The 24,784-nt window shown below is 47.0% G+C and overlaps 7 protein-coding genes across 11 annotated transcripts; all 7 read right to left on the reverse strand.

The window, feature by feature from the left end:
• Positions 1 to 374: 374 nt before the first annotated feature.
• Positions 375 to 1,789, reverse strand: LOC6898585 (uncharacterized). The gene is made up of 4 exons (XM_002138569.3): positions 1,353 to 1,789; positions 1,130 to 1,288; positions 880 to 1,053; positions 375 to 819 (listed from the first exon to the last, which is right to left on the reverse strand). Exons 1-4 carry the CDS (start codon positions 1,401 to 1,403, stop codon positions 562 to 564), a joined length of 642 nt encoding a protein of 213 aa, XP_002138605.3. The 5' UTR covers positions 1,404 to 1,789; the 3' UTR covers positions 375 to 561.
• Positions 1,790 to 1,815: 26 nt separating this feature from the next.
• Positions 1,816 to 2,758, reverse strand: LOC26532754 (uncharacterized). The gene is made up of 4 exons (XM_015184601.2): positions 2,617 to 2,758; positions 2,397 to 2,555; positions 2,168 to 2,341; positions 1,816 to 2,107 (listed from the first exon to the last, which is right to left on the reverse strand). The coding sequence occupies exons 1-4, from the start codon at positions 2,656 to 2,658 to the stop codon at positions 1,886 to 1,888; spliced, it is 597 nt and encodes a 198-aa protein (XP_015040087.1). The 5' UTR covers positions 2,659 to 2,758; the 3' UTR covers positions 1,816 to 1,885.
• A 122-nt stretch (positions 2,759 to 2,880) lies between these two features.
• Positions 2,881 to 6,145, reverse strand: AGBE (1,4-alpha-glucan-branching enzyme). The gene is made up of 4 exons (XM_001361146.4): positions 5,961 to 6,145; positions 4,944 to 5,113; positions 3,937 to 4,877; positions 2,881 to 3,880 (listed from the first exon to the last, which is right to left on the reverse strand). The coding sequence occupies exons 1-4, from the start codon at positions 6,053 to 6,055 to the stop codon at positions 3,014 to 3,016; spliced, it is 2,073 nt and encodes a 690-aa protein (XP_001361183.3). The 5' UTR covers positions 6,056 to 6,145; the 3' UTR covers positions 2,881 to 3,013.
• Positions 6,146 to 6,469: 324 nt separating this feature from the next.
• Positions 6,470 to 8,755, reverse strand: Spt-I (serine palmitoyltransferase subunit I). 2 transcript variants are annotated; one of them, XM_001361148.5, is made up of 6 exons: positions 8,612 to 8,755; positions 8,334 to 8,406; positions 7,765 to 8,264; positions 7,376 to 7,703; positions 6,956 to 7,321; positions 6,470 to 6,895 (listed from the first exon to the last, which is right to left on the reverse strand). In XM_001361148.5, the coding sequence occupies exons 2-6, from the start codon at positions 8,379 to 8,381 to the stop codon at positions 6,731 to 6,733; spliced, it is 1,407 nt and encodes a 468-aa protein (XP_001361185.1). In that variant the 5' UTR covers positions 8,382 to 8,406; positions 8,612 to 8,755; the 3' UTR covers positions 6,470 to 6,730. The 2 variants fall into 2 exon arrangements, with proteins under 2 accessions (XP_001361185.1, XP_033234777.1); XM_033378886.1 differs by having other exon boundaries at positions 8,576 to 8,696.
• Positions 8,756 to 9,365: 610 nt separating this feature from the next.
• On the reverse strand, positions 9,366 to 16,978 carry LOC4804657 (heterogeneous nuclear ribonucleoprotein U-like protein 2). Of its 3 annotated transcripts, none has more exons than XM_015184603.2 (10): positions 16,522 to 16,978; positions 15,542 to 16,189; positions 14,610 to 15,467; positions 14,059 to 14,549; positions 13,836 to 13,964; positions 12,216 to 12,387; positions 10,540 to 11,474; positions 10,315 to 10,480; positions 10,167 to 10,246; positions 9,366 to 10,089 (listed from the first exon to the last, which is right to left on the reverse strand). In XM_015184603.2, exons 1-10 carry the CDS (start codon positions 16,664 to 16,666, stop codon positions 9,925 to 9,927), a joined length of 3,789 nt encoding a protein of 1,262 aa, XP_015040089.2. In that variant the 5' UTR covers positions 16,667 to 16,978; the 3' UTR covers positions 9,366 to 9,924. The 3 variants fall into 3 exon arrangements, with proteins under 3 accessions (XP_015040089.2, XP_001361184.3, XP_015040088.2); XM_001361147.5 differs by having other exon boundaries at positions 15,542 to 16,264; XM_015184602.2 differs by lacking the exons at positions 9,366 to 10,089; positions 10,167 to 10,246; positions 10,315 to 10,480; positions 12,216 to 12,387 and having other exon boundaries at positions 11,337 to 11,474; positions 15,542 to 16,264.
• Positions 16,979 to 18,085: 1,107 nt separating this feature from the next.
• Positions 18,086 to 22,916, reverse strand: LOC4804659 (uncharacterized). 2 transcript variants are annotated; one of them, XM_015184604.2, is made up of 6 exons: positions 22,171 to 22,916; positions 19,723 to 20,046; positions 18,982 to 19,659; positions 18,834 to 18,911; positions 18,531 to 18,786; positions 18,086 to 18,454 (listed from the first exon to the last, which is right to left on the reverse strand). In XM_015184604.2, exons 2-6 carry the CDS (start codon positions 19,901 to 19,903, stop codon positions 18,301 to 18,303), a joined length of 1,347 nt encoding a protein of 448 aa, XP_015040090.1. In that variant the 5' UTR covers positions 19,904 to 20,046; positions 22,171 to 22,916; the 3' UTR covers positions 18,086 to 18,300. The 2 variants fall into 2 exon arrangements, with proteins under 2 accessions (XP_015040090.1, XP_001361186.1); XM_001361149.4 differs by having other exon boundaries at positions 18,531 to 18,765; positions 22,171 to 22,911.
• Positions 22,917 to 22,946: 30 nt separating this feature from the next.
• Positions 22,947 to 24,761, reverse strand: LOC4804660 (ataxin-10). The gene is made up of 3 exons (XM_001361150.4): positions 24,669 to 24,761; positions 23,527 to 24,607; positions 22,947 to 23,466 (listed from the first exon to the last, which is right to left on the reverse strand). The coding sequence occupies exons 1-3, from the start codon at positions 24,702 to 24,704 to the stop codon at positions 23,300 to 23,302; spliced, it is 1,284 nt and encodes a 427-aa protein (XP_001361187.4). The 5' UTR covers positions 24,705 to 24,761; the 3' UTR covers positions 22,947 to 23,299.
• Positions 24,762 to 24,784: the final 23 nt, after the last annotated feature.

Here is a 24,784-nt window from a genome sequence, read left to right on the forward strand (position 1 = left end):
AAAAGCTTACCGTCATCAACCGAAAACAGAAGCCGCCAGAGACAGGAGACTTTGCCATCTGCTGGTGTCGGCTGGCACTTAACTAGATGAAGTCGAAATTAGTTTTCTCAGGCAACATTCAGTTCATATTCCAACTAATTGCCAATTGGTATGGGTATAATGGCGGCTTGCAGCGTGTCCTAGATATTGGTTCTGTTCATGGGCTTCATTCTATTTTCGTTTCGATGTCACTGGAACCATGGACTGGGTACCAAATACACAAGTTCAAATAAACCTTATTTACAACAATTATCTAACAACTATTTTACGACGTTCCAATAAGTAAGGCCACTGACAAACGCATTATTGAAACTAAAATCCGATTTCGAGATGCGTATGTGAATATAGGTTTCCAGTTGAAAAGCAATTTACTTTTCGCAATTAAACGATATTTAAATGTACATTTAGTTGTTATCTACATTCAATTATACGTACAGCAGGTCTTCACAGGTAACATTATAAAGCGATTTAATTGAATTCGAAAAAAGTTTTCTCATGCAAAATATTCAATTCATATTCCACTTAATTCCCAATTTGTACGGGTATAATGGCGGTTTGCAGCGTATCCTGGATATTGGTTCTGTTCATTGGCATGGTTCTATTTCGTTTCGACGTCACTGGAATCATGGACTGGGCATAGAACTTGATCGTACCCAGACATAGGGGTGGCTTGTCTCTGTAGTTTTCAAACGAAGTCAATGAAACTTGGTAGTAGCCCAACGGTAGCTTAATAGGCACAACGCTCTCATCTATGAATAAATCACGTGCAAACATGTGGCCCTGTGGAAATAAAATGTCACATGAAGATGCCAGCTATAGAGTTACAGTTTTTGATCTTACCACAAATGGGCATGAGTGATTAAAGTTGGTATAACGTTTGAACAGATTCCACATGTACTTTCCATAAGGACTATGATTTCTTCGGTCAATAATGTCGCATAGATTAACCAAAACATCCACCAGAAAAGGATGATACTTATTGCTGTAGTCTCGTTTAAAGACTTTTATACGAACCTGCAATCGGAAAAGTTAGATCAATGGCTATGGCGTTTAAGTTACGTTACAGGAAAATGTTGCAGCGCTCGCTTACCGTCATATTGTTCACAGGCTGCAGAAAATACACATCCATCTGGGCCACGGCCATATTCCAGTTTATGGCCTTCAGGATGCACGAGGCATTAGCAGTGAGCATTGGAATGGTGAAGCATTCTAAATTCGTCGTCTTATATATTACCTTAGGTTCGCAGCACTTAAAGTAAATATACATGTTCAAATAAACCTTATTTACAACAATTATCTAACAACTACTCTACCACGCTCCAGATCAGCAAGGCGCCAACAAGTAAAGCCACTGACAAACGCATTATTGAAACTAAAATCCGATTTCGAGTTTTGTATGTGAATATAGGTTTCCATTTAAAAAGCAATTTACTTTTCTCAATTAAACGATATTTAAATGTAAATTTAGTTGTTAATTTAAAGCATTCACTGACATCACATCTCCCTGATATGTTGGTTCGACATGAATGCTTTCATTAAAAGAACACGAGTGTAAGCGAATAAATAGAAGCTCCGTCAGCCGTGGCAGCCAGATTGTCCATTTTGGTGGCTCTGGTTTCACTTCTATAGTACTCGCCCAAACAATTGGCCAGTTTAAATCAGCTGAGGGACTTGGCGGCTTTTTGTTGTTCCGCAATTGAGATGGCAGTGCTTCGATAAATCACGCGACAGATGATCGCTGGTGGTGGCAGTTCCTCAAATTAAAATCGATGAAAATTATGACAGCGCTGCCAGATGTGTTTAATTGAAACGTCAGGTAACGCTTGGTACACATTTAAATTTAAATTCAAACCATCACGACGGTCAATGTAGTTCTTTTACCCTTAATTGTTTTTGGTTTCCTCTTGTTTCGCATGATCTCCCAATACCAATTAACAGTGCCATAGCTCGCTTTGCTCCCTTCCGAATAGGTTTCGGAAAATGTCGAGGATATCCAGTATGCACCCATTGGAATGGATGACGGTAAATTGCTGGTTTCGAAAACCATGTCCCGCGCGAAGAGATGACCCTACAATAGTTCATAACGGAGTTATTCAGTCCCTAGGAAGAAATCTGTGCTGCTAGTTACAACAAAAGGACAAGAGTGGTTGGCATTCGTGAACTTGTTCAATGTTTTCCACATCAATAGGCCGTAGGGTAGGAAAGCCTTCCCAGCTATCAAGTCGCACAAGTTAAACGCAACATTCGCCAGAAATGGTTTATACTGGTTGTTATAGTCCTTTTTATATAGCTTAATATGCACCTGCAAGCAAACTTTTCTCAGATATTATTCGCTAAAAATAAGTATTCCTTCTTACGGTTGGATTCCTTAAGGGTTCTTTAAGATGACAGTCCATTTGAACAAGCGACTTCTCCCAAGTTACCGCCTTGAGGTAACATGTGACATTTTCAACGAACTTCGGATTTGTTTTGCATTCAATTTTTGTTGTTTTCAGTACCAATTCGGGTATACATCCCTGCCAAAGAGAGTCCTTAGAATTAAATCGGTATAGCGCGTGAAAAAATAAGGTTTCGTACCTTTGGGAAAACCACCAGCAAACAGAGAAGAACGATCATCATCACGATCGCATGGAAACTAGCAACTGAAAGAGTCTACCTTTCACCCTAACGATTTAATGGCTTTATAAATCACATTTTTCCCTCGTAATTACACTACTAATCTATGTAAAGATCAGTCTGGTTTGATTGAAAAGTCGTATATAATGACCTACGACCCCCCTCATATGATCGTGCTTTTTGAAAATCGGAAACCTTTTTTGTTTTTTTTTAGAAAACTATACCTCAGGGTGTATATATGTATTTCAGTAGTAGCTTTCCCGATTCGATTCGGAACATAACCAAAGACTAATTACTAGCATTGAAATTCGTTTAGGCATTAATAATTTCAGTGATCTGAGTTTAATGCTTATCGAGCTTAATCGCTGACGCGGGCATAGACTACGGCCGTACGTGATGGGCTGTAGACCTCAATGAAGTTGGAACGACCAGCGTATCCCTCCGGGTCGGAGCGATGCTTAACATTGCCATCGATGCGGTTGTGGCCGCCAAACCTAGGATCGTCTGAGGAGAGCACCGCCTGATAGGTGCCCGCCCAGTTGGTGCCCACGCGGTAGCCAGTAAAGCTCTGGTGTATATGGAAGTTAAAGACGAAGACCAGTCCGGCACGCTCAAAGGCGATGATCTTGTCGCCCTCGTGCTTCCAGCTGACGTAGGCGGGTCCGGAATGCAGCCAACCGTAGCGCTGCTCAGCCTCGTTCATGGCCCGATCGAACTCATTGAGGTATTTGTACTTCAGCATGTTGTCGTCCACCAGGTTCCACTGCCGACGGGCATAGTGGTACGAGTCGTTGTTGCCCACGCGGGGGAAGTCCAGCCACTCGGGATGTCCAAACTCATTGCCCATGAAGTTCAGATAGGCCTCTCCGCCGAGGGCATGTGTGATCAGGCGTATCATCTTGTGCAGTGCCAGGCCACGATCGATAATCAAGCTGGAGTCCGACTGCGTCGACATGTGCGTGTACATTTCCTTGTCCATAAGCCAGAAGGCAATGGTCTTGTCCCCGACCAGGGCCTGATCGTGCGACTCTGCGTACGCCACCGTATTTTCCATCCAGCGGCGATTGGTTAGGGTGTGGACCACGTCCCCCATGCTCCATTGGTCGTCGCTCTGCTCCTTGAGCAGCTCAATCCACTTGTCCGGTATAGCCATGCCCAGGCGATAATCGAAGCCAATGCCGCCCTCCGAGACGGGACGGCACAGAGTCGGCATTCCCGAGACATCCTACAAAAGATATTTATGTGAAAGATGTCGCCAGGGTTCGCTAGGGACTGACTTACCTCCGCAATGGTGATGACTTCGGGGTCCAGCGTGTGCAGCATATGATTGGCCAGCCCCAGATAGTTGAGAGCATCCGTGTCGACATTCAGGCCAAAGTACTCATTGTAATCGCCGCTGAAGCCCTCGCCAATGCCTCGCGAGTGGTACAGCATTGAGGTGACGCCATCGAAACGGTAGCCATCAAAGTTGTACTCGTCGTGCCACCAGCGCAGGTTGGACAGCAAGAAGCGCAGCACCTCGTACTCCACATAGTTGAACAGACGACTGTCCCACAGAGAGTGCTCGCCGCGGGCTCCGTCGTGGAAGAAGCAGCTATTGGTGCCGTCAAACTGGTTCAAGCCATCCTGTACATTCTTCGAGGCATGCGAGTGGACGACATCCAACAGGACATACAGCCCGTGGGAATGGGCAACATCAATCATTCGCTTCAACTGTTCTGGGTTGCCGCAGCGGCTGGAGGCGGCATAGAAGCTGGTCACCTGGTAGCCAAAGCTGGCATAGTAGGCGTGCTCCATGATGGCCATCACCTGGATGCAGTTGTACCCCTGCCGCTTGATGCGGGGCACAATGCGATCGGCGAACTCGTCGTAGGTGCCCACGCGCGGCTCCTGCGAGGCAATGCCCACATGGCACTCGTAAATCCTTAAGGACTTGGGCCTGGCTGGACGGGAATGCTGGCGCTGGTAGCGCTCCGATTCTGGTGGCTGCCACACGTACTGCTTGTAGTTAACCCCTTGGTTGGCCTCCTTTGGTGGCTGCACCACATACTTGGCCCAGGGCGACAGGCGATCCAGCAAGTGATCAGAATGGTTCCGAATGATGATCTTAATCTCGCTCAGGTGCTTGATCTGTGGACTGCCATCCGCATTGGGGGGCAGATGCAGCTCCCACTTGCCAAACTCAAGTTTCTTGAAGGGATGCGACTCCCAGTGCCAGTTATCTGTGGGGGTGGGGATGGGAAATCATTAGTTCTGTTGGTGATAGCTGCGAAAAGCGTCCCACTTACTGAAGTCGCCTGCCAGATAGACATTCTTGGCCCCCGGTGCCCACTCCCGGGCAATCACCGAGTTGTCCGGCTGAAAGTGCAGGCCGTAGTATTTGTATCCCTGCGTGAACTGGTCCATTCCGCCATCGCCTTGGTTGATCTTGTCCAGCCACTCCTGGAGTACGCCATGTCTGCAAAGAATCAAACGCCAAACAGTTGAGATCTGCATCTGCGATGATAAAATAAAGATCGCATAGCGCGCAGCCCTGAATTTGACACAATTTCGGCCACAAGCCCGCAAAGGCGTGAGCGTCAGCGACCAAGGCCAAAATCATCTCATTCATGCTGCAAACACGCCGGTAACACGCTGCGAATCCAACAGATACACTATGGTCCGAATGACCACTTTTGTTGGCAAAATTAATAACTCGCGAATGGAACAAGATTTTTATACCCGATACTCAAAATGAGTATTGGGATATATTAGATTTGTGGTAAAAGTGGATGTGTGAATGAATCGTTTCCGACCCCATAAAGGAGTGTGGCATAGGGTCAGTACCGAGACTCTGGTACCGCTGATGCTGGCAGACCCGAAGGTGTGGGGAAGCGGCTGCGGAGTTCGCCTCTAGCGTGATGCGAACGCTAGAGAGAAGGCGGAAGGAGCAGACGGAGTAGGGGTCCACGCCACTGCGAAGCAATGCTTTGCGGCAGTACCGCAGACCGCGGGGGTACTCCCTGTACTCCTGTCCGTTAATTAAGATAAATATAAAATGTATAGTATATTATATACAAAAAAAAAAAAAAAACACGCACGGAGGCAACAATCACCGGTGACCTTCTAATGACATTGCGAACACAGTTTTTCCAACTGCATGGCGCTCAAGCCTGCAGGCCAATGCAACTGATATGATTATGCATCTGATCTGCGACCGGCACTGGACAACAGACCGGAGGGTGGGGCTTATCAGCCGCGCACATAAAGCCGGCGCCAACCTTGGATTACATGACCGACAGCCGGCAGCGGGCGAACTTACTTACCGTCGTCGGATCTCACGCTCGAAAGGCCTCAAGTAGCCATCCGTTGAGAATAGTGTCTCGATGTCCTTAACCTTAACTTTCATGGCGTCGCCCATGTCGGCGAAAAAATCAGAAGATGAAAACGGAGAACAGAGCACAGAGAAAGAGTTTCCACGACCGACGGCGACGAACTGTACTGTGCTTTTTTATCAGCCTGCAAGCCCACACAAAAGCTTTGCTTCTTTCTCGCTCGGAGAGCTTTTGTAGCGTCCAAAACAGCTGTTATTCCAAGTTTTCTTTTTCTTTTGATTCGCGCATATAAACAACAAAGCAATGCTGCACATTGCATGTTTTTCCGCCTGATAACAGAGTATGTTTAGTATATATAGACTAATTGCCCCTGATTGATGATTGCCTTTACGGTTGACATAGTTGAACCGGCATCGAAGCGTCGTTATATGCAAATTGGATGAGATAATGCTGTTGTCGTCAAGTGCCAGGCATTTTCTTACAAACAATTATACGAGTCGTATGTTTGAAAGACTACTTTATTAAAAAAAACAAGGTCTATTACATGCACCACCAACAAGAAAAGCCATTAAAATGTAGTGCAATGCTGGTCGAAGCTGAAATATTAAGCAAGTGGAGGGTGTTCATCATAGTTGAACTGCAATATTCCATACTGATCATAAAGTTTTCAATTGTACTCGAAAGTGCGTAAGATTAGGACTACAATCCAGATACAATTAACATTAATACTAAACACACTCAAGAAGTCCTCCATGTATGCTCTAAAGGACTGCGCTGCTAACATTCTCGATGATCTCAAAAGCGGCGGAAATCTCCGCCTCTTCCAGCAGACGGTTCACGGCAACTCGTATACTAGGACGCACTGGCTTGCGTTCCCTATTCTGCAGGTAGGCTGCCTCCACGACCGCCACGCCTCGAGCAATACACTGCGGATGGGGATAATGTTAGACTACATTTTGAATATACAGCACGAGGAGCAACAATACCTTGTCGGCAACATCTATGAGGCGCTTCCGTTCCGCATCGAAGGTTTCTCCGGGAATGGCCAAATACAAGTGCTTGACGGGGGACAACTCATCGCCGCACAGGCGCAGCTTGGAGAAACGCGAAAAGATCTGATGCAACAACTGGGCTTTGGCCTGCAATTGCTCAAAGATTTGCGGCTCCCGTTCGAAACGATCGAGGGCAGAAATGGCAGCTTGGGTCAGCATGGGCGGCAGTGAAGCGGAAAATATGTAGCCCAGGCCGGAGAGACGCTGATGCTCGGCTATGAAATGTGAGCCCACGCAGAAGCCGCCAATGGTGGCCATGGATCCCTCCATACCAGCGGATATCAGATCGATTTCGTCCCGCTAATGGAAAAGACGAGATAAGTTTGGTTTCTCAATGAAAAGTCCTTCACTTACGTCGATATTGAAGTGCTCGGTGACACCTCGTCCTCCTTTGCCAAGTGTGCCAAAGGAAACGCTCTCATCGATGAAAATACGCAATTTGTATTGCTTGCGCAGAGCCACGAGCTCGGGAAGCGGACAAATCTTGCCCGTATTCATGTAGATGCCCTCTGCAACAAGAAATCGACGCGTCTTGAGAGCCTTCTTGGGGTTCTTCTGATCACGCTTCTCCTGCTCGACGAGCAGCCTCTCAAGATCCTTGACATCATTGTGTTTAAAGAATGCGATCGTGCTGCGAGACGCATCCAATCCCTTTTGAATGGCAAAGTTGACACCTTCATCTCTGGAAGGGTAGAGGAGCTGTTGAAAACCCAACATATAGCCAATTTTCAAAAATTACTTACACAAATATAATGTCGCCACGCTTGGCGTATGCGGGAATGGCGCTGGCCACCGTCGAAAAGCCATAGGAATACACAATAGCTTCCTCGAGGTCCATGAACTTGGCAATACGCTCCTCCAGCTCCAAGTGCACATCCATAGTTCCATAGAAACCGCGAGGACCACACGATCCGACACCATATTTGCGCAGAGACTTGCACGCCTCCTCCAGAATGTCCTGGTCTTCAAGGAAACCCAAGTAGTTGTGCGAGCCCAGGTTGAGGCAATCGTGTCCATCGACGTTTATGCGCTTGCCCACCTTGGACGCCACCAAACGGGTGCGCAGCAAGGGATGATCTGGATCAGTTTCACCCACCAAGGGTTCTGGCTCATAGTTCTCAATTATGAAGTCCTCCTCCTCTTTGGTAAAGCGACGGCGCCGTCCACCGCCCCGTTTATGGAGCAGCAGCCAGATGACGGTAATGAGCAGGAATATTTCTAGAACAAGTGCAAACGTGGGTGTCTGTCCCAAGAGGCAATGGTTATCGCATGACGACGAAGGTATACAAATTATAGGCGTTGGCATACTCACATTCCGAAAGATGGTCCCAATTTCGTTAAATAATTGAATCACCGCCATTTTGTCAGGTTCACCTCAGTTCTTTCTGTGGAAAATCAATTGAAACCGCCTTAATTTCTGACTGTGGTATGTGTCATCCAAACGACGCTTTCTTATCACAATTCGAGTACATCTGCACATATTTTATGTATGAATGTACATTATTTAGACACCGATACGAAGATCTATAGCAAATTGCGCACGAATATACTTACAAGCAGAATTATGTACGGTTAATATACTATCATTACCTTGCTAATCTAATGATCGTGTCGCTAGTGGCTGATATTTTAGATAAAAGCGTGCACAGAAGTGTGCCGCACGGCGCAATCAGCTGAACAAAAATATCTGTGGTATTCCAGTCATAGATTTTAGTTTGATTTTGGTTTGATTCAAATCAAATTATGTGTGAATGGTCATAACAAACAATCATTGTAGTGTTGGTAATGGCACCATTTTTGCTAAAATTAGATGTTAATCAACACCAAGTCTTACCAAACTGTACCTTCAAAATATAATTATCTTCATTTCCGAGCGCTGCTATCACTTCGTCTAGAAAGAAAAAGGTACAGCTTATATTTCTATCGGTCACTGTGCCTGGTCGAGTGCGACCACAGCAGTAAATAATTCGAATTCCCTGCCTAATTCACATTTAATAATGGATTTTCGTTTTTCTTGGAAAAAGAAATCAATTTCAAATCGTTTAAAGAAGCAAAATACCCTCTACGATGGCAGTTGAAAATATATTGAATTTGAATAGAGGAAAATATATTTTTTAGGATGAATTCGAGATAAAAAACATTTGTTTCTTTCTACAAAGCCAACAAAAATATCGTATCGACATTTTTTGTTTAATCACGCAAAATATTTTCCGAATATACTGATAAAACGTCTTATCAAATGTCCCAAATCGCCGCCCTCATGTAACTACGGGACCTTTGAGCGAGCAAAGTTCTTGGTCCGTCAGCAATTACCATTCCGGCAATAATAATTAAACATTTTTGGTTAAGTCGCTTTCAATGCATAGATTTATTTGTTAAACTTTCCTTGCTTATAGTTGTCTTCCAACTGTTTATGTTGTTTCATCAATTTAAAACAATAATCGTAATAAAACGTTAGAACAAATTGTACTGTCTAGAGATTGTGTACTGCCAAAAATTTAAAATCATGTTTCTGTGTATTGCTCTAAGGGAGCAAAAGACAAATGCCCGTTGGAAAATAGAAACCGAATATAGAGGTGGATGTGGATGTCGTAGACTACATTTAACCAATATGAAATAAAATAGTATCTGGAGTCTGTTTCATAGTACACAGTTTAGTATTATGTTTTGTGTGTCGCAAGATCGGGTATGGTTGCCTTTTGTGGTGGTTTGGACTAGCCCAAACGGCCAGACGCTTAAAACTGGCCAAACTAAGGTTTATTTTTGTTTTAATCGGTTTGTTAATGTTTAAAAACTATCATATAAAGTTTAGTTTAGTTCATTTTTTGTTTGCTTCTGTCCAAATGAAGATTTGCCTGTTGACAGACGGACAGAGGTGCGGGAGTGCAGGATGCCGCTTTATGCTACTTCTTGTCGGCGCCAGAATTGGACTGTGTGGAGTATGAATATTGAGACCAATAATGATTGGTGGCACCGCCATCATTATTCCCAGCGACGCCTCCTACACTGCCGCTCGCGCCTCCACTGGCATTACCGACCGCTGCTCCACCAGAGCCCTGTGCCTGTTGCTGGAGGGGAAGAGAATTCAAGTGCATTTCATTTAGTCGTCTTTCGAGGGCCGAAACGAATGAATGTCTTTGCTTACCTGCCACCAGGACATCCACTGTTGTTGTTGCTGAGGATCGGCACCCTGCCAGGCTTGCTGCTGCTGGTTTCCATAACCAGCTAAAATAAAAACGACAACATTTTAGTTGCTTTATCTAAGCGGATTGATAACTATTCTCCGTACGCACCCTGCATTTGATTATATCCCCAATATGGTTGCTGGCCGGCGGTCTGTTGCTGCTGCTGCTGTGGGTACTGTTGTGACGGCTGCTGCTGTTGCTGCTGCCAGACTCCTGTCTGATGCAGCTGCTGTTGCTGCTGGGTATAGGTGCTCCACTTGCCGCTTAGAGAGGACTGCAAAGAATAAATCGTGAATTAGCAGAAAGTCGGTGGCGACTTATCACACCACTCACCTTGCCGCCGCCGGCTGTTCCACTCGTTTGCTGCTTGTACTGATCGTAAACACCGCCACCTCCTCCTACGCCACTTCCGGCCGAATTATTGCCATACTTAGGCACAGATTGGGCAGCTGACCGCTCATAGCCACCGCGACTATCTTCTTTGGTGTCGCGGTGGCCAGGCCGAAAATCCCGTTGTTGATGAGTGCCTCCTCCGGAGCGGTAGCTACTCTGGCTGCTTCCCCGATTCCGATCCGTACTACCTATTCGGCTGCGATCATTGCCGCGATCTCGATCGCGATAGTCTCGCGAGCTACCGTATCCGCGATCATCGTACCCGCTTCGGCGGTTGTTCTGCATCCAGTTTTGCTGACCGCCGCCTCCTCCGCCCCCACCTCCGCTGCCGCCAGTGTACCCACGATTACGGTTGTCATAGCCACGACTGCCGCCTCCGGCACCACCGCCGCCGCCGCCGCCACCACCTCCATAGCCACGGTCGTCGTAGCCGCTCCTGCGATTGTTCTGCATCCAGTTCTGTTGGCCACCACCGCCCCCGCCTCCGCCGCCACCTCCATAGCTGGTCCGGCGATTGTCATAGCCACGGCTGCCCCCGCCGCCACCGCCACTGTTGCTGGAGTAACCTCCGCCGCCACCACCACCGCCGCCGCCTCCACCGCCACCGCGCCTCGAGTCATTCCATCGGCTTTCGTGTCGCTGTCCGCCATATTCCCGGCGACGATCATCGTTGTAGCGATTGCGGTTGCGCTCGTCACGTCGGTAATTGTCGCGGCCGCCCCGAGATCGCTTGTCCCTGGACCTGTCCGCATCGATAGCCTTCTTGCCCTTCTCGTTGTACTTCTTCACCTCGCTCTTGGCCTCGTCGCCGCTCAGCTCCGTGTAGATTATGTCATCGAACCAGCCAAACTCCAGCGAGGGCAGAGTGAAGTTGGCTGCAAAAAGAGTGATTTGGCATTACAATTATGACTGAAGTTTATGCTGTGTGAGATTTACGTGTTATCAATATACACATTACACATTATATAAGGTAAGAGGCCAGGACGGGACTGGAATAGAGGATGTGGGACAACTGTGGGAGCCGTGTGAAGGCGAAATCTTGTTGATTTACTTGAGAGAGAGGGAGATTCTAGAACTCAAAGAAGCAACCGCAGCAGCACAGGCTGTGCTGGAGTTCAACCGGTTGTTTACTAGGACTATTTCAATGTAATTGAATGAGAGATCCCTTTCTCCTTGAGGGAGGGGAAAATTAAATCTTTTTTTTCTTTAGACAAACAAAGTTTTTTGAGGAAAAGGCGCTCGCACACGTTGCTTCCCAGTTGTTTTGGGGAAACGGGGTTTGTTGGGATTGCATAAGACATTATAGATAGATAGATTTATGAATAAAGTAAATCATAATAAAATCGAAATTATAAGCGAATGCGAGATATCTGTAGAGTCTTACAGTTACAATTACGTACAGATATACATAAAATGCAGCTGCTTACAAACTAAATACTTTACATAACAAATTGTATTGCATAGTCTTTTCATTTCTTTTTTTTTGTACATAAATGCCTCCTTAAAGTAGGGTAGTATGTATGTATGTATATGTATATATAGATACACAGTCGTACATTATCTGGATATTTGTCAATTGTTTCAATTCGTTGCCATGTGTGGTGGACAATATTTACCTCGTAAGTTATTAATTGTTGATTCTTTAACTGTAAAAGCATTTCCCTTTTCCTCTTTTTCGGCGATCCGACGTTTCAACTCATCTTCGCCGGGTATGCAAACGACCGCAATGCGTTTGAAGTCGTTGAAACCCTTCATTTTACGTCGCTGGGCCGAGGCATAGGCATTCGTCTACAAGTATATAGTTGATCGTTTGGTTGGTTGGGGTTTTGAATAGATTGTAGTCTGCCAGTTGTTGTTGGAGTTGTTGGTTTTGGGGATGGTTGGTTGTAGTTGTTGTAGTTTTGTTGGATAGTCGGTGAGAAACGAAACACGTTGATGATTCTGTTGTTGCAGGACGATGCAAACCCCGGGAAACGCAGACGTAGTCGCCGTTTATCGTCGGGAGACACCAACTCCGGTTTCAGTTTTGGCGCTTACAAGCTAACACATACCTGTCACAAGGTCACTCACTCACACCCACACACACAAACTCCACTTGACTGCACTCCACTCCGCCAGGGAGTAGGGAGGAGTACCGGGCGGATTAGGGTGCGGGGGTTGTACTCATATAATACCTAGGACGGGGCCTCGGGGGCCCTATTAACAACAACTAACAACAGTTGACTAATGATTGCATATATATATATATGGGGGGTGAGGGTAGGGGGATAATATTTTAAGTAAAGGTACAAGTGGTGTGGTTGTTGGTGCTCTGTTGGTTGTTATCGGCTGAAGCAGCATCGCATAGCTCTCTCTGTAGATACACATACATATATTTATATGAGATAGTTGGCATTTAGAGAGAGAGAGTAGAGAGTAGAGAGATAGTAGTAGGTACTAATACGTATAGTATACATATACATATGTGATTAGATTGTAGACGAACAAATGCGACCGAGTCGAGTCGCTGATCGGATTTAGATTTGGTTTTTGTGTATGTTTTTTATTTACTTACAGTGGCTTCCATGCCGCACGCTCCATCTTCCTTCCTTCTTCTCCTCCTCATTCACTCTTCCTTCTCCTGCCATCTCAACATTCCTCCTTCTCCCTTCTCTTACACTTCCCTCTCCTCAAACACTGCCCCGTCAACTGTTGCACCTAAGTAAGACTTAATAATACAGATCTGATTGGTACACACTCTGGCACATACTTACTGGCATCGTACATACTTAGAGACACTAATTATCGGATTGACTTACACGTCTAGGACGTACCTGCCTGCCGGCTAGGCAGTTGGCGGCGCCCTCCCACTCCGCAGCGGGGGAGGGAGGGCACTTGGGATTACCTTTCGTGCGAGCAATGAGCAATCAAATGCGTATTCAAATGTACAGAACAAACGAAAAAGTAATGGTAACAGAGTCGCGCGTCTTCGTTTGTGAAGAGAGATGTCGGTGGAGAGGTGGGGCCTCATTCCCGGAGGAACCAGACCCCACATTCGCAACGCCCCTAGGCGCCACTTGCATGGCTGGGCGGGTGCCAATTCATCATCAACGTATAATTCTCGCTTGTTTCGTTTTTTGTTATTGTTTTTCTTGTATCGTTCGTTGGTGTTTGTGTGTGTGTGTGTATGTATGTATGTGAGTGGTGTGTGTGTGTGTGTTTGGGGGCTGTGTCTGTAGGGTGTCTGTATGTTTTACCTGATCGAGGATGAAATTGCGACGCCGCTTCATGGCGATATCTTCTAGGGCTCCCAAGCTATTCAAGCATATCTCCAGCACCTTATCCCAACGGCCCTTGTGCACCGTCTTGCGAGAGGCGCCATCGATCTAAGCAGAACACGGAATGGATGAGAATTTGCCACCTTTTGAATGGAATCTTATTTGGGCGTTTGAGGGTTGTGGGGTGCCCTGTGAGACTTACCGTCATCTTGGCTATGATGGAATCGGGTCCAATGACCTCGTACCGCTTGTCAGCGTTATCTGCCACCTGCTTGTGGGTCCAGTGGGTTTTGCCGGCACCGGGCAGACCCACCAGAAGAATGACCTCGCACTCCTTGCGCGAACCGGCGCGTTGTGGTCCGGCAATCAGTTGCTCCACAGCCACCAGGCCAATCAGCACGTAGTCCGACAGCAGAGCGACTGTATCTCTGGGTTCGGGAACCACTTCCTCGTACTCATCATCACGCGACTGTGACTTATCCTCTTCCTTTTCCTTCGCAGTCTCCGTCTTTTCGGAGTCTTCGTCGGTCTTGATGCGCTTGTTGGGCGAGGGTCCATCGTCGTCCTCTTCATCATTGGCGGTCGAGGATTTCTGTTCCTCTGATGGTGCCTCCTCACTTGCCTTCTCAGCGTTGGCATCGCCATTCGAAACTGCTTCTGTCTCCCCAGAGGCTTCAGTAGACGATGGCTCAGCTGTAATTAAAATGTGTTCAAAATATTTGGTTTTATTACAAGAAGAATGCATCCACTAACCTGTTTCCACAGTTTCAGTAGCTTCTGGCTTCTTTTCAACATCTTCTGTTGTGATCTCTGCCTCTGCCTCTTCCTCTGCTTCTGTCTCTACCTTTGGTGCCGGTTTTTGTTCCTCTTCAGATTTCTCTCGTTTATCAGAATCCTCCTCATCGGCCTTTTCCGAAGATGTCTTCGCATCATCATCCTTTTTCTCGACCTCATCGTCGTCGGCGGTGGCCTCGTCCAGAACCTTCCACTTCTCGCCATCGTTATCATCTTTGTCGTCGTCCTTATCCTCTTCCTTGCGATGCTTGCGGCGCTTGCGCGTTGGCCTCTCAGCGTTCACCAGCAGCTGCTCACCATCCGAGAAGTTGACCGTGTACTCGTAGCCCTTGGTCACAATATGCGGAAAGAGGGCCTCCTCCTCGCCCAGGATGCCCTTCTCGAACTCAAATGCCACCCCCAGATCCTCTCCATTGAGGGTATACTTGATGGTGCACGGCTCGCTCTCCAGATCCAGATAGCATCCAATGACGTCGTCCAGCTGGTAGGGCTTGCCATAGTCTACGAACTCACCCTCATTGGCCTTGCGTCCGGTCTCGCAGTAGCCAAAGGAATGTTCGGCTTCGCCTAAGAGCAGCGAAGTCGTCGACTTCGAGAAGCCAACGCGAAAGCCGCGCACATACGGCTCATCCCGGAAATGATGCGAATTTTCCGGCTGCGATTCCTCAGCGAGGCGCACCTCAAAGCAGACCTTACCATCGCGCACTCCGTAGTTGGCGCGAGCTCCAGACCAAATCAGGGAATAAATCTCAGATGTCAGGGGCTTGGCCGAAGCAAATGTGGTCGGATCGATGCGAAGATGCAAATCGGAGTCCACTAAAAGAGAGATATAATGACTGTACCCGGCCCGGCATTCTTCTCACTACTCAATTAGCATGTAAAATACTTACGCCAGCTTAATCCCACTTTATTCTCCTCGATCGTGGGCTCATCCTCTGGCACCGTGCGCTCCTCGGCAGCTGGCTTGGGCTCGCGCTTCTCTCCGCCGCTGTTGCGATGCTTGGGCGAGCGGGAGCCACTGCGGGATCGCGACCGACTGTGCGAGCGTTTGCGACGCTCATGAGGCTGGTCCTCAGACTTTTCCTGTTCTTCTTCCGCCTTGGGGGCAGCAGGCGTCTCCTCCTCATCGACGTCCATTTTCTGGCTGTCGCCGTTTGTTGCCGGCTCAGCCTTCTCAGCTGGGACCTCTGCAGCCTCCTCTGAGACAGCCTGCTCTGCTTGGAGCGGCTGCTGAGCATCGTTGCCATTGTCTTCGGCCTGTTCCATCGGCTCGTCTGCTTCTTGGCCTATTACGGTAGTGGCTTCATCGGCTTCCTCTGTCTCTGGCTCGTCGTTTTCCTCAGGTTCTCTGGCTTGTGGCTTCTCCTCATCATTGGCAGCTTCGGACTCGACTGTGTCCTCTGCCTCCGGCTCTGCTGAATCGGCCTCCGCCTCGATATCCGACTCTGATTGCGGCTTCTCGACGGCTGCGGCTGGTTCTCCTGCCTGGTCTTCCTCTTCCAGGGTCTCGAGCTCTGGCTCTGTGGCGACGGGTGCAGCTGCAACGGGAGAGGGAGAGCGGGACATTGAGCGCGTGCGACGCTGACGTCGGCTTGGTGTGACTGGTGCGCCATCTGGTGGCGGTAGCGAAAATGTGGCAGCGATGCAAAAGTGACAATTCAAAATGGAAATGGAAATGGAAATGAAAATGCAATGTAAGATTCGTGCATTATATAAGGAAAACTTACAACAACACAAATTCACGCTGAGCCACAGGCACTCACACTAACAAAAGCAAGAATATAACGCGGCAAGCCACTCACTCACACTTGCGCACAGACACAGAGGCACAGGCACAGACCAGACACACAATGCATACACACAAATTTACCTCCGTCGCCGGCTCCGCCACCTTCGACATGTGCCCGGAGGCGCTCAATGAGCACGGCTTTGACTCCTTTGGTGTCCAGACCGCGCGTTTGTAGCTCGTTCCGCAAGTCCACCACCTTCATTTTATCCAGCTTAGCCACATCCATTTTTACGCTTCCGTTTTGGATTGGCGGCAGAAACACACACACACTCGCGTGCACCAACACCAACACACCGACGGGGGCTGATGATGCGAAAAAATAAGGAAAAAATGCGAAAGAAAATGAAACGCGCTGTCGTTCAATGGGCGCACGCGGTTAAAATTTCTCCAGATTGAAGTAGTCTTTTTCCTTGCACTCGTGCACACTAAATTAACTCTACAATTCAGATTTACATTCGCATTAATTGCGAATAAATAAATGGCCTAAAAATCCGAACGCGTTGAAATGAAGTTGGCTGCGATCAGTGTGTCCGACCCTCAGAAATATACCAAAATATACCGCCTCATTTTAAGAATATACCGTAAATATACTGAGGAATTCAAGTTATATTATTCATATTCCTCGTTTTTGAGATTCCGTCGAATATTACTAGCTATCTAGATCTCTCAGCCCTGCACACATAGTTTTATCCGATTAATGAATCTATTTTATACTTGACTGGCTTGCTTTAAATACTTGATTTGTTTCTCTGCTACGGCGATTTCTTTGATTGTTTTTGCCTTAATTTTGGTGCCTCAACAACAATATAGCATCTCGTATATCGATAAGAAGTCGAACTTAACCCACTTAACCTCCCTCTATTCAAACCGTTGAATGACATGAGGTGAATGTCGGCATATATTACAGATTGTAAATTCTTTTTGTAGATCCATGTCATATTTCCTCTGAAATGCGATATCTGAACGATATGTTTCACCTGAACTGTGCAAAAATGATTCAATTTTCATTATCTTCTGTTGAATATTAAAATACCCCCTTTGTCTGCAATGGGTTAATCCGTCTCCGTCAAGGATTGGAAACTATATTCCCCAATTTTGATATTCGGTGGAATATTACAATCTAGATAGATATCTTTCCTAAAAAAGGGTTTTAGCAAAGTATCGTTGAAATACCTTTAAAAAAGGGTCTGAGTAGTTTCTGCATTAATTCGAGCCTGGAATTTCCGCAATTCTATATCAGTACTGTACTTATCGCTTTTCCGTTTCACTAGGGTTTCCATTTTCCATTTCTCGTTTTTAACTTTCTGTCGCAGTGTCAGATTAATTAAAAGTCCAGTGAACGGACAAGCGACGCTCCCCCCACCAAAAAGAGTACACACATCATCGAATAGATGATTGATATATTTATTATTTAGTTTACTAGTTTTTTGGCTGTTCTTTTGGACGATCTTGCTGATCGGTAGCACACCGAACGAGGAGCTTTCAGTAGCCGCTTTGCGTTCATTTACAAAGAAGGGGTAGCCGTCGCAACAGCTCTTTATTTATCTTTTAATTCGGACTTTTGGCATCGCTGCACAATGTTACGTCCGAGATGCATATTAGATATTACAGTTCTGTGTTATATTTGAATTGAAATCATAGCGGCTAGCAGTTACTGAAATCCAATAATATCTTTATTTCATTCTTAACGTAATAAAGCGAACACTTTCAATACATCTATTAAGAAAACAACAAATAACAAATTTAAGTGAAAAAGCAAACCAAACATACGCTGGCTGCTTTGGTCTTTGGTCGCAAGAAGGGCATCATCATCGTTATCATCTTCAAACAATGCCCATCATCATCTTCGGCATACTTTTATTATCTGCCCATTATTGTTGGCTCGTCCGCCATGGCCACCTCGTCATTGGGCGCCTTGGCACCCTTCTTCTTGCCAGAATACCACAGGAACATTAGACCGCAGAAAATGTTATCCACAAATGTGAACCAGGCCAAGTAGACGCCATATCCATACCTGCGATGAGGGAGCTTTATTAGCGACAAAAAACCCACAAAAACGCACATGCCACTCGGTTCTCGTGGATACTCACGTTAACTCCGCACCATCCGGATATGCATAGAACAGGTGGTCCTTTGTGTAGTCAATGGATGAGAAAAGAACCTGGATAACAACCAGAGCTGTGGACGCAGCCACCAGGTGAATGCCGCCGGCCAGCCGCTTGAACATGTATCGAGGATTCATGAACGTATAGAAGGAGAAGACGGCGCCCAGGCTCATTACGAACAGTGTGATGCAGGCAAACGATGCCTGCGTTCGGATGTAGTCTGAAAGGAAATACCAACCCACTGCCAATTACGGACTGTCAAAACCCACAGTTGAGGAGAAGACCTACCCATCACCTCGTCGTCGAAGCCGGGCTCGTTTCGCAGTGTGTTGGAGTTGGGGAACATGTCGATATATTTGCAGCGCTCTGTACGAGAAACGATTTGGTTTGGTGATTAGTTAATCGACATCCTATCCCCCCCATTGATTTCACTCACGGTTGGGTATGTAACTGTAGAAGGCTGTGTGCCCGCCCCTTTTTGGCGGTAGCGGCGGCACCAGTATCAGGATCACACGCTCATCATTAAGTACAAAGGCGGGTATGTTGATATCGCGAATGTAGGTGGCCAGGAGACGAACGACCAGCGGGTAGTTTGTCCAGTTGCTGAATATAGCTTCCTGGGCCACCTCCGGTATCACATAGTAGGACCACGTGTTGTTGTACTTGACACGCTGCAGGGCGGAGCCAAAGGTCTTCCGCGCTATGATGCCATTGACGTCCAAGGGATCGATGGGTATGGGCTTGATGGCTGTCGCATTAAACTGGCGCTGGTTCTCCTCTGTGGACATGACCAGCTTGCGGAAGGCATTGCGAAACGTCTGAAAATCCTCCTCTTCACCACGTGCCCAATGCGCGAACATGCGACGACGGGCCGACTCCGTGAAGCTATCCGTCTCGTTCAGTTTTTCCTCTGCAAAGTGCTTAACGAAGTCCATGTGTGAGAGGTTGCGCTTGGCATCGTTGATGTTCGTCTGGGATGTGTATGACATCGAGCTGAAGTTTCGGACAACCTGCGCATTGGTCAAGGCATTAGGCACGATTGTGTTCCGACAATGCCGCCACAGTCCCGAGTGCGAGGACATGAAGAAGCGTCTGGACTCCGGTATGAAGATGCCTGAATAGAGCACAAGGCTTTGAAGCATGGCATGATGGAATCGCTGTCAGTACTTTAACGCACCTGTTCCGCCAGATATAATGATCCAGTGATCTGTTGATATGGCCACAATCCAGATTATCAGAGAGATGACCATCAGCATACTGCATCCCAGCAGAAGACGGCGCTGAAACATGTAAGCCTCCATCAGCGGACGGCGGGCCTCGTCCCGACCAATTGTCGATGTGGACACGTCGCGCTTCATTTTGTGGCTGATTCAGACAAAGACCCAGGCACACACGGTCACGCTCACGCTCCCGTCGTTATGGCCCCGACAACTGGGACTGTTTGTCGCACTCCGGACGATGGCAACGGGTAATCCACACGCACATGGAACAGGGCACGTTCCTGGGGAGTAAGAGGGGTGGGCATTGTTGGTTGAATGGCTTTTTTTAGTAACTTAACTAACTCTCAAATCGTCCTCCCTCTAGGCAAATGAAGTCACTCGAAATGTGCGGAACATGTGTGGGACATCAGCGACGTCACTTTTGAGCAGGTGTTTCCTTTGGCATAGCATCCCCATACCCATACCCATCCCATCACAGATGTCTCTAATTTAAACAATATTTTTATATTTTTACTAAATATATTTGTGCGTACACTTTATGGACGCGCAGAGCATTCACATCGTTCGTCCGGTGTGTGCACGAACGTGAACGCAATTACGCTCTTTTCGAGAATTTATTCATAAATATTTATTTATTTATTTTACATGTTGTTGCTGCGACAACGCAACCAGAAATTCCCATTCGAAAACCGTTTTTATTTCAGTTTTGGCTTCGACTCGGACAGAAATTAGGTAAATTAGAGAAGGAGACGTACGTTCAAAGCACTCACAAAATATATGACAAAATATGCACGATTATTTGAATTCTTTTTTCAAAATTGTTGCGCTTCCCTGCAAATATATTTTGCGAGAATTAGGTGCGGCGACATGAGTGGGCGGCGGGCGGCGGGCGAATTGCTCGTTAAGAGTGGGCGCGGGGGGACTGGGGAGTGCGTGCACAAGTGCCGTATACTTGGCTCTGGTCTGACATCTAAATATATTATTTTTACTCTATTCCGTCTTTGTTTGAAACAATAAATGGGGCGGCTGCCTAGCCAGCAAAAGTGTCATCTTCAATTCTCGGGAAAACCCAAAGGGGATCGGATCTCAGTATAATCGATGCTGATGGAGGCAGCGCCGACAGGTAAGCATACTCATAAGGAGTACATTCCTACATCTACATCTCGGGAAGATCTCTTTCTCTTCTCCAACTTCTCCACTTCCGCGATCTATTCTTGGATTCGTGCACCAGCCGCTGCAGATGCATTTGCCTCCGCGCTGCGGAGAGTTGGAGTGGAGGGAGTTGTTGCATTTGCGTCACGATTCGGCTGCGGCAGATGAAGTGCGTCATTTTGGGGAAAAGAAACGATTCTGCTACAAACTCTTGTGCTAGTTTTTCTGTGGCTGTCTTAGCCAGAGGGTTTTCGAAAGTTGGCCAGATATTTGTAGACTATAGACAAAGATGTCAATTTTTGATGAGAAGCAGTTGCAGTTCAAGCGTTTGAATGAAACTTGGCACAAGGATGATCTTCGGACCTTCTGATTCTCGTAATATATCCAAATCGGATTCTTATTCATGGGTAATTACTCGTATTGCATTATATAATTTCAGATTCTTTTAGATTTCAATAAGCGTATAATGATGGAAATCTCGATATTCCCGATAAGAATATATAATAATATAAGATAATGTTCACGGTTTTTTTTTGCACGGCACAGTATTTTAGTTTACGCATTTGATGCTTCGCTGCGTTGCCTTTTGTTTGAAACAAATTTGTCTTGAACATGCCGTTATTTTTAGCTGATATGTACAGTTATCAAGCTGTGTCTTCTGCATATACATATATATATGGTCCATAGATATAAACAGATATGTATGTACATATATGTGAATTCCTGGCTGACAATATGGTTGAAACGTCGTTTATTCAAATCATCTCATTGTCATGTCATTTTTGGGCGCGCATATTGACATATTTGACAGGGGGAAATTCTATATATTTTATTTTTTTTTTTAAACACACTTGCTCCTGGTTGTCGGTGGCGCACACACATCCAAAGAGACAGAGAAATGAATTTTTCGGCCGACTATTTATTTGTTTTGTGATTCCGTTCTTATTTGTTGTCGGCCATTGTATTTTTGGTATGTGCCATGCCACGCCACGCCATGCCACACCATGCCACGCCGTCTATCGTAAGACGTCGAATTCTTTGCTTCACCTCGGGTAAAAAGAAGCCCGAATTTGAATTTTTAGTATATCCAATTAATACCTCGCAAAAATAATGCCTCTGCCCGGCCTCCCACACTGCCTCCCGGACCTCGGTCACAACTGATCCCGGCTGTCATTCCCCTTGATTTATCGTTATATAAGAGCGATTCGCGCTAGAGGTATGTATGTACATATGTCTGCAGTGTTTACTCGTACCATTAAGGCTGCAACGCTGCAACAGTGATCTCTGATCCAAGTCAATTGTTTGGGGATGACTTTTATGGGCTCCGGCCGCAGTTGTGTTGATTTGATTTTACGAGGAACGCAACCGCTGCTCTTCGCTTCTCCTGCCCAGGCGCAAACGCCTTAATGTCTAAAATAAAATTTTGCTAATTCCTCAACTAAAAACCGAGACGAAGCATGCGATAACAACAGAAATAAATAAATATACTACACAAAAACCGAACAAATTCTGTCGAAAAACTCGGAACAATCAAAGAGCGCGAACGGCGAACGGTGGACGTGGTTGAGGACCAAGCGATCGCGGCGATTCCGTCGTTGACTCCCGTCTGCTGCTGGCCAATGCAGAGCACAGACTGACTGGCTGCTGGGAGGAGGGACCACTACCGCTGCTGCCACTGCCTCTGGCAGTGCTAGTGCTAGTGCCTGCGCCTGTGCCAGTGGTTGGTATCGAGTCGTAGCCGTAGTTGCCAGCCAGCGCGAGTGTGGGGTTGCTGTTGCTCCATTGTTTCTTGGCCCTGCAGAGCAACATAAACATAAACTCATGGCGTTGGCAGCGCGTGTTCCACATATACAGATTTACGCATAGGAATGGGAATGAGAATAGGGGCGTCGCACACAACCCATCCCATGCTGCCACCTGCAGAAGTCGCCAAAAGAAGCGCTCGACGACGTCATCGTTTCTTAATTGCCCCATAAACCGAACTCAACTCAACTCAGTGTAGCAATGTGTGCATAAATTTAGAAATTGATGAATTTAGGCATCTCTTTTTTAATGGTGCACAGAGCATGGTACATGGGCAGCTATTTTTATATCCGCTCTGGCTGTAAAAACGCTCGCGGATGCTTGCTCGAATGTCCGTTCGCGATTCCCCCGGTCGCCGCTCGCGCCCTGCGATGCCATTAAACGGTGACAACGAGTTTATGAATGTTGTTAGATCTTTTGGCATACCATTAGCGCATCGTTCAGCGCAAGGGGGAGCGGCTGTCAGGCGGATGACGTCGTGCGAAAGACAGCTAACCACTTGTTGGCCAGCAAGTGGTCGTGGCTCGCTTCGCGATGTTCTGTGTGTGTATCTCTCTGTGTTTGCGTGCTGGTATTCGGTTATTGGCTTCTGTCCGTGATGCGCAACGCGCCCATATCCAGATTGAGTTCGCTGAGGAGGTCATTGGGGGCCGAGCCCTGCATGGTCAGACCGGCGACAATCTGCTGAGCCTCTGGGCAGTTTATGCAGGCATTGCGTATAGCCAGAATGCTCCATTCGCGCATTACTAAACGAAAAGATTGAAACGTTAAGATGTGGTGGCTGAAAGAATAGACGATTGACTTACAAGGATTACGGGCATCCATCACAGTGCACTCGAGCAGAGTTGGCAGCAGTTGTGTGTCAATGCAGTAGCCCTTGTTCTGCTTGTTCTCGTACAACAAATTGGCCGAGCAGCGTACCAGGAGCGTTTTCAGCTCGTAGGAAACCTTCTTTTCGTACTCCGCATCCACGCCGGAGGTGAGGGCCACCTCTTCTAGCTTGGTCATTGGCTTGTCAAAACCGCCACCGTCTGCCTCCTTGCCTGCCGCTACCACGCAGCGCAACAAGCTGCTAACATTTATGAACAGTGACTGATCTTCCACATACGTGTTGGCATATTCTTCGGAGCCGCTGACACTGGCAATGATGCGCAGGAGCGTGTGGACTTCCCTGGGATGCAGTTCGTGGCGCAGCTTGATCGTTTCCCGCAAAATGCAGTCAGACTTCAGTCGAAACTCCTTGGCAAAGTGCTGCAGCAGGATTGGAGCCAGTTTCCCGTTCGGACTGTTCTCGCGCAGATAGTGCGTCACATAATCCAGAAAGGCTATGCGCTCCTCGGTGCTCAGTCGCTGATAACAGCCCACACCGACCCGCCCATTCGACACAATGAAGTTTTCCAGAAAGAAGTGCAAATACTCAAAGCTTAAGGTGCAATGTGCTTCGTTGATGGCCTGCCACAAGCGGACGCAGGTCTGGAGAGCCAGGTCGTTACTGATCAGGCCGCAGCCGTTAAGATAAATGTTGTACATGACCATGAGCAACACATTGTTCGAGCTTCCCAAGGGAGCGGCGCAGACCTGATGGGTTATCTTTGTGCCATGCTGTGTCCAGACGAGTGTCTGAGCAGGACCGTTGTTCACCACAGTATTGGCCAGCACCTGCAGCGTGAGTGTGTGGATGGTACTTAGCTCGGTGCGCATTTGGGGATTGAAAGCCATCGCTTCTATGAAGCTGGAAAACGCTGCATTTTTTGCCACAGTCTCTTGAGCGGCGCTGCTTTTGGTGAGCAGAAGGCGCAGGCTCTTGAGCAGGCCTGTGACCTCCTCCGCATTTTCGGGCAGGCTTAAGCCAACAATCCGTTGAACTATATCGTTGGTTTCGCTGTGCTGCAAGGACATTTTTTACTTGTTACATTATTTTAGAAATTGTTTACATTTTCCACCTCACCTCGTTGGAATGCTCCATTTCGATAGACAGAGTCATATCGATATATCGATAGAGCTTGTGCGGTCACACCGTTTCAGCATTACAAACACAAAAGGAACGATTTTTTGCAATAAAAA

This window comes from Drosophila pseudoobscura, chromosome 3 (genome assembly GCF_009870125.1).
Source record: "Drosophila pseudoobscura strain MV-25-SWS-2005 chromosome 3, UCI_Dpse_MV25, whole genome shotgun sequence".
In the NCBI taxonomy this organism is placed as follows: Eukaryota; Metazoa; Arthropoda; class Insecta; order Diptera; family Drosophilidae; genus Drosophila; species Drosophila pseudoobscura.

What these genes read in the sequence shown, in the direction of transcription:
- LOC6898585 (XM_002138569.3), bottom strand. Translation starts at nt 1,403, where the DNA reads ATGCGTTTGTCAGTGGCTTTACTTGTTGGCGCCTTGCTGATCTGGAGC. An exon ending in CCTTGCTGATCTGGAGCGTG is followed by an intron (nt 1,289 to 1,352) that starts GTAGAGTAGTTG and finishes ATTTACTTTAAG; the next exon opens with TGCTGCGAACCTAAGGTAAT. An exon ending in ATCACTCATGCCCATTTGTG is followed by an intron (nt 820 to 879) that starts GTAAGATCAAAA and finishes TTATTTCCACAG; the next exon opens with GGCCACATGTTTGCACGTGA.
- LOC26532754 (XM_015184601.2), bottom strand. Translation starts at nt 2,658, where the DNA reads ATGATGATCGTTCTTCTCTGTTTGCTGGTGGTTTTCCCAAAG. An exon ending in AACCCTTAAGGAATCCAACC is followed by an intron (nt 2,342 to 2,396) that starts GTAAGAAGGAAT and finishes GTTTGCTTGCAG; the next exon opens with GTGCATATTAAGCTATATAA. An exon ending in ACCACTCTTGTCCTTTTGTT is followed by an intron (nt 2,108 to 2,167) that starts GTAACTAGCAGC and finishes GAACTATTGTAG; the next exon opens with GGTCATCTCTTCGCGCGGGA.
- AGBE (XM_001361146.4), bottom strand. Translation starts at nt 6,055, where the DNA reads ATGGGCGACGCCATGAAAGTTAAGGTTAAGGACATCGAGACACTATTC. An exon ending in CTATCTGGCAGGCGACTTCA is followed by an intron (nt 4,878 to 4,943) that starts GTAAGTGGGACG and finishes CCACCCCCACAG; the next exon opens with ATAACTGGCACTGGGAGTCG. An exon ending in AAGTCATCACCATTGCGGAG is followed by an intron (nt 3,881 to 3,936) that starts GTAAGTCAGTCC and finishes TATCTTTTGTAG; the next exon opens with GATGTCTCGGGAATGCCGAC.
- Spt-I (XM_001361148.5), bottom strand. Translation starts at nt 8,381, where the DNA reads ATGGCGGTGATTCAATTATTTAACGAAATTGGGACCATCTTTCGGAAT. An exon ending in CGTGGCGACATTATATTTGT is followed by an intron (nt 7,704 to 7,764) that starts GTAAGTAATTTT and finishes CTACCCTTCCAG; the next exon opens with AGATGAAGGTGTCAACTTTG. An exon ending in TCATAGATGTTGCCGACAAG is followed by an intron (nt 6,896 to 6,955) that starts GTATTGTTGCTC and finishes CCCCATCCGCAG; the next exon opens with TGTATTGCTCGAGGCGTGGC.
- LOC4804657 (XM_001361147.5), bottom strand. Translation starts at nt 16,666, where the DNA reads ATGGATGTGGCTAAGCTGGATAAAATGAAGGTGGTGGACTTGCGGAAC. An exon ending in TGGCGGAGCCGGCGACGGAG is followed by an intron (nt 16,265 to 16,521) that starts GTAAATTTGTGT and finishes TACCGCCACCAG; the next exon opens with ATGGCGCACCAGTCACACCA. An exon ending in CCATCATAGCCAAGATGACG is followed by an intron (nt 13,965 to 14,058) that starts GTAAGTCTCACA and finishes TGTTCTGCTTAG; the next exon opens with ATCGATGGCGCCTCTCGCAA.
- LOC4804659 (XM_015184604.2), bottom strand. Translation starts at nt 19,903, where the DNA reads ATGAAGCGCGACGTGTCCACATCGACAATTGGTCGGGACGAGGCCCGC. An exon ending in CATTATATCTGGCGGAACAG is followed by an intron (nt 19,660 to 19,722) that starts GTGCGTTAAAGT and finishes TGCTCTATTCAG; the next exon opens with GCATCTTCATACCGGAGTCC. An exon ending in CCGGATGGTGCGGAGTTAAC is followed by an intron (nt 18,455 to 18,530) that starts GTGAGTATCCAC and finishes CCCTCATCGCAG; the next exon opens with GTATGGATATGGCGTCTACT.
- LOC4804660 (XM_001361150.4), bottom strand. Translation starts at nt 24,704, where the DNA reads ATGACTCTGTCTATCGAAATGGAGCATTCCAACGAG. An exon ending in AAATGGAGCATTCCAACGAG is followed by an intron (nt 24,608 to 24,668) that starts GTGAGGTGGAAA and finishes ATGTCCTTGCAG; the next exon opens with CACAGCGAAACCAACGATAT. An exon ending in GATGGATGCCCGTAATCCTT is followed by an intron (nt 23,467 to 23,526) that starts GTAAGTCAATCG and finishes CTTTTCGTTTAG; the next exon opens with TAATGCGCGAATGGAGCATT.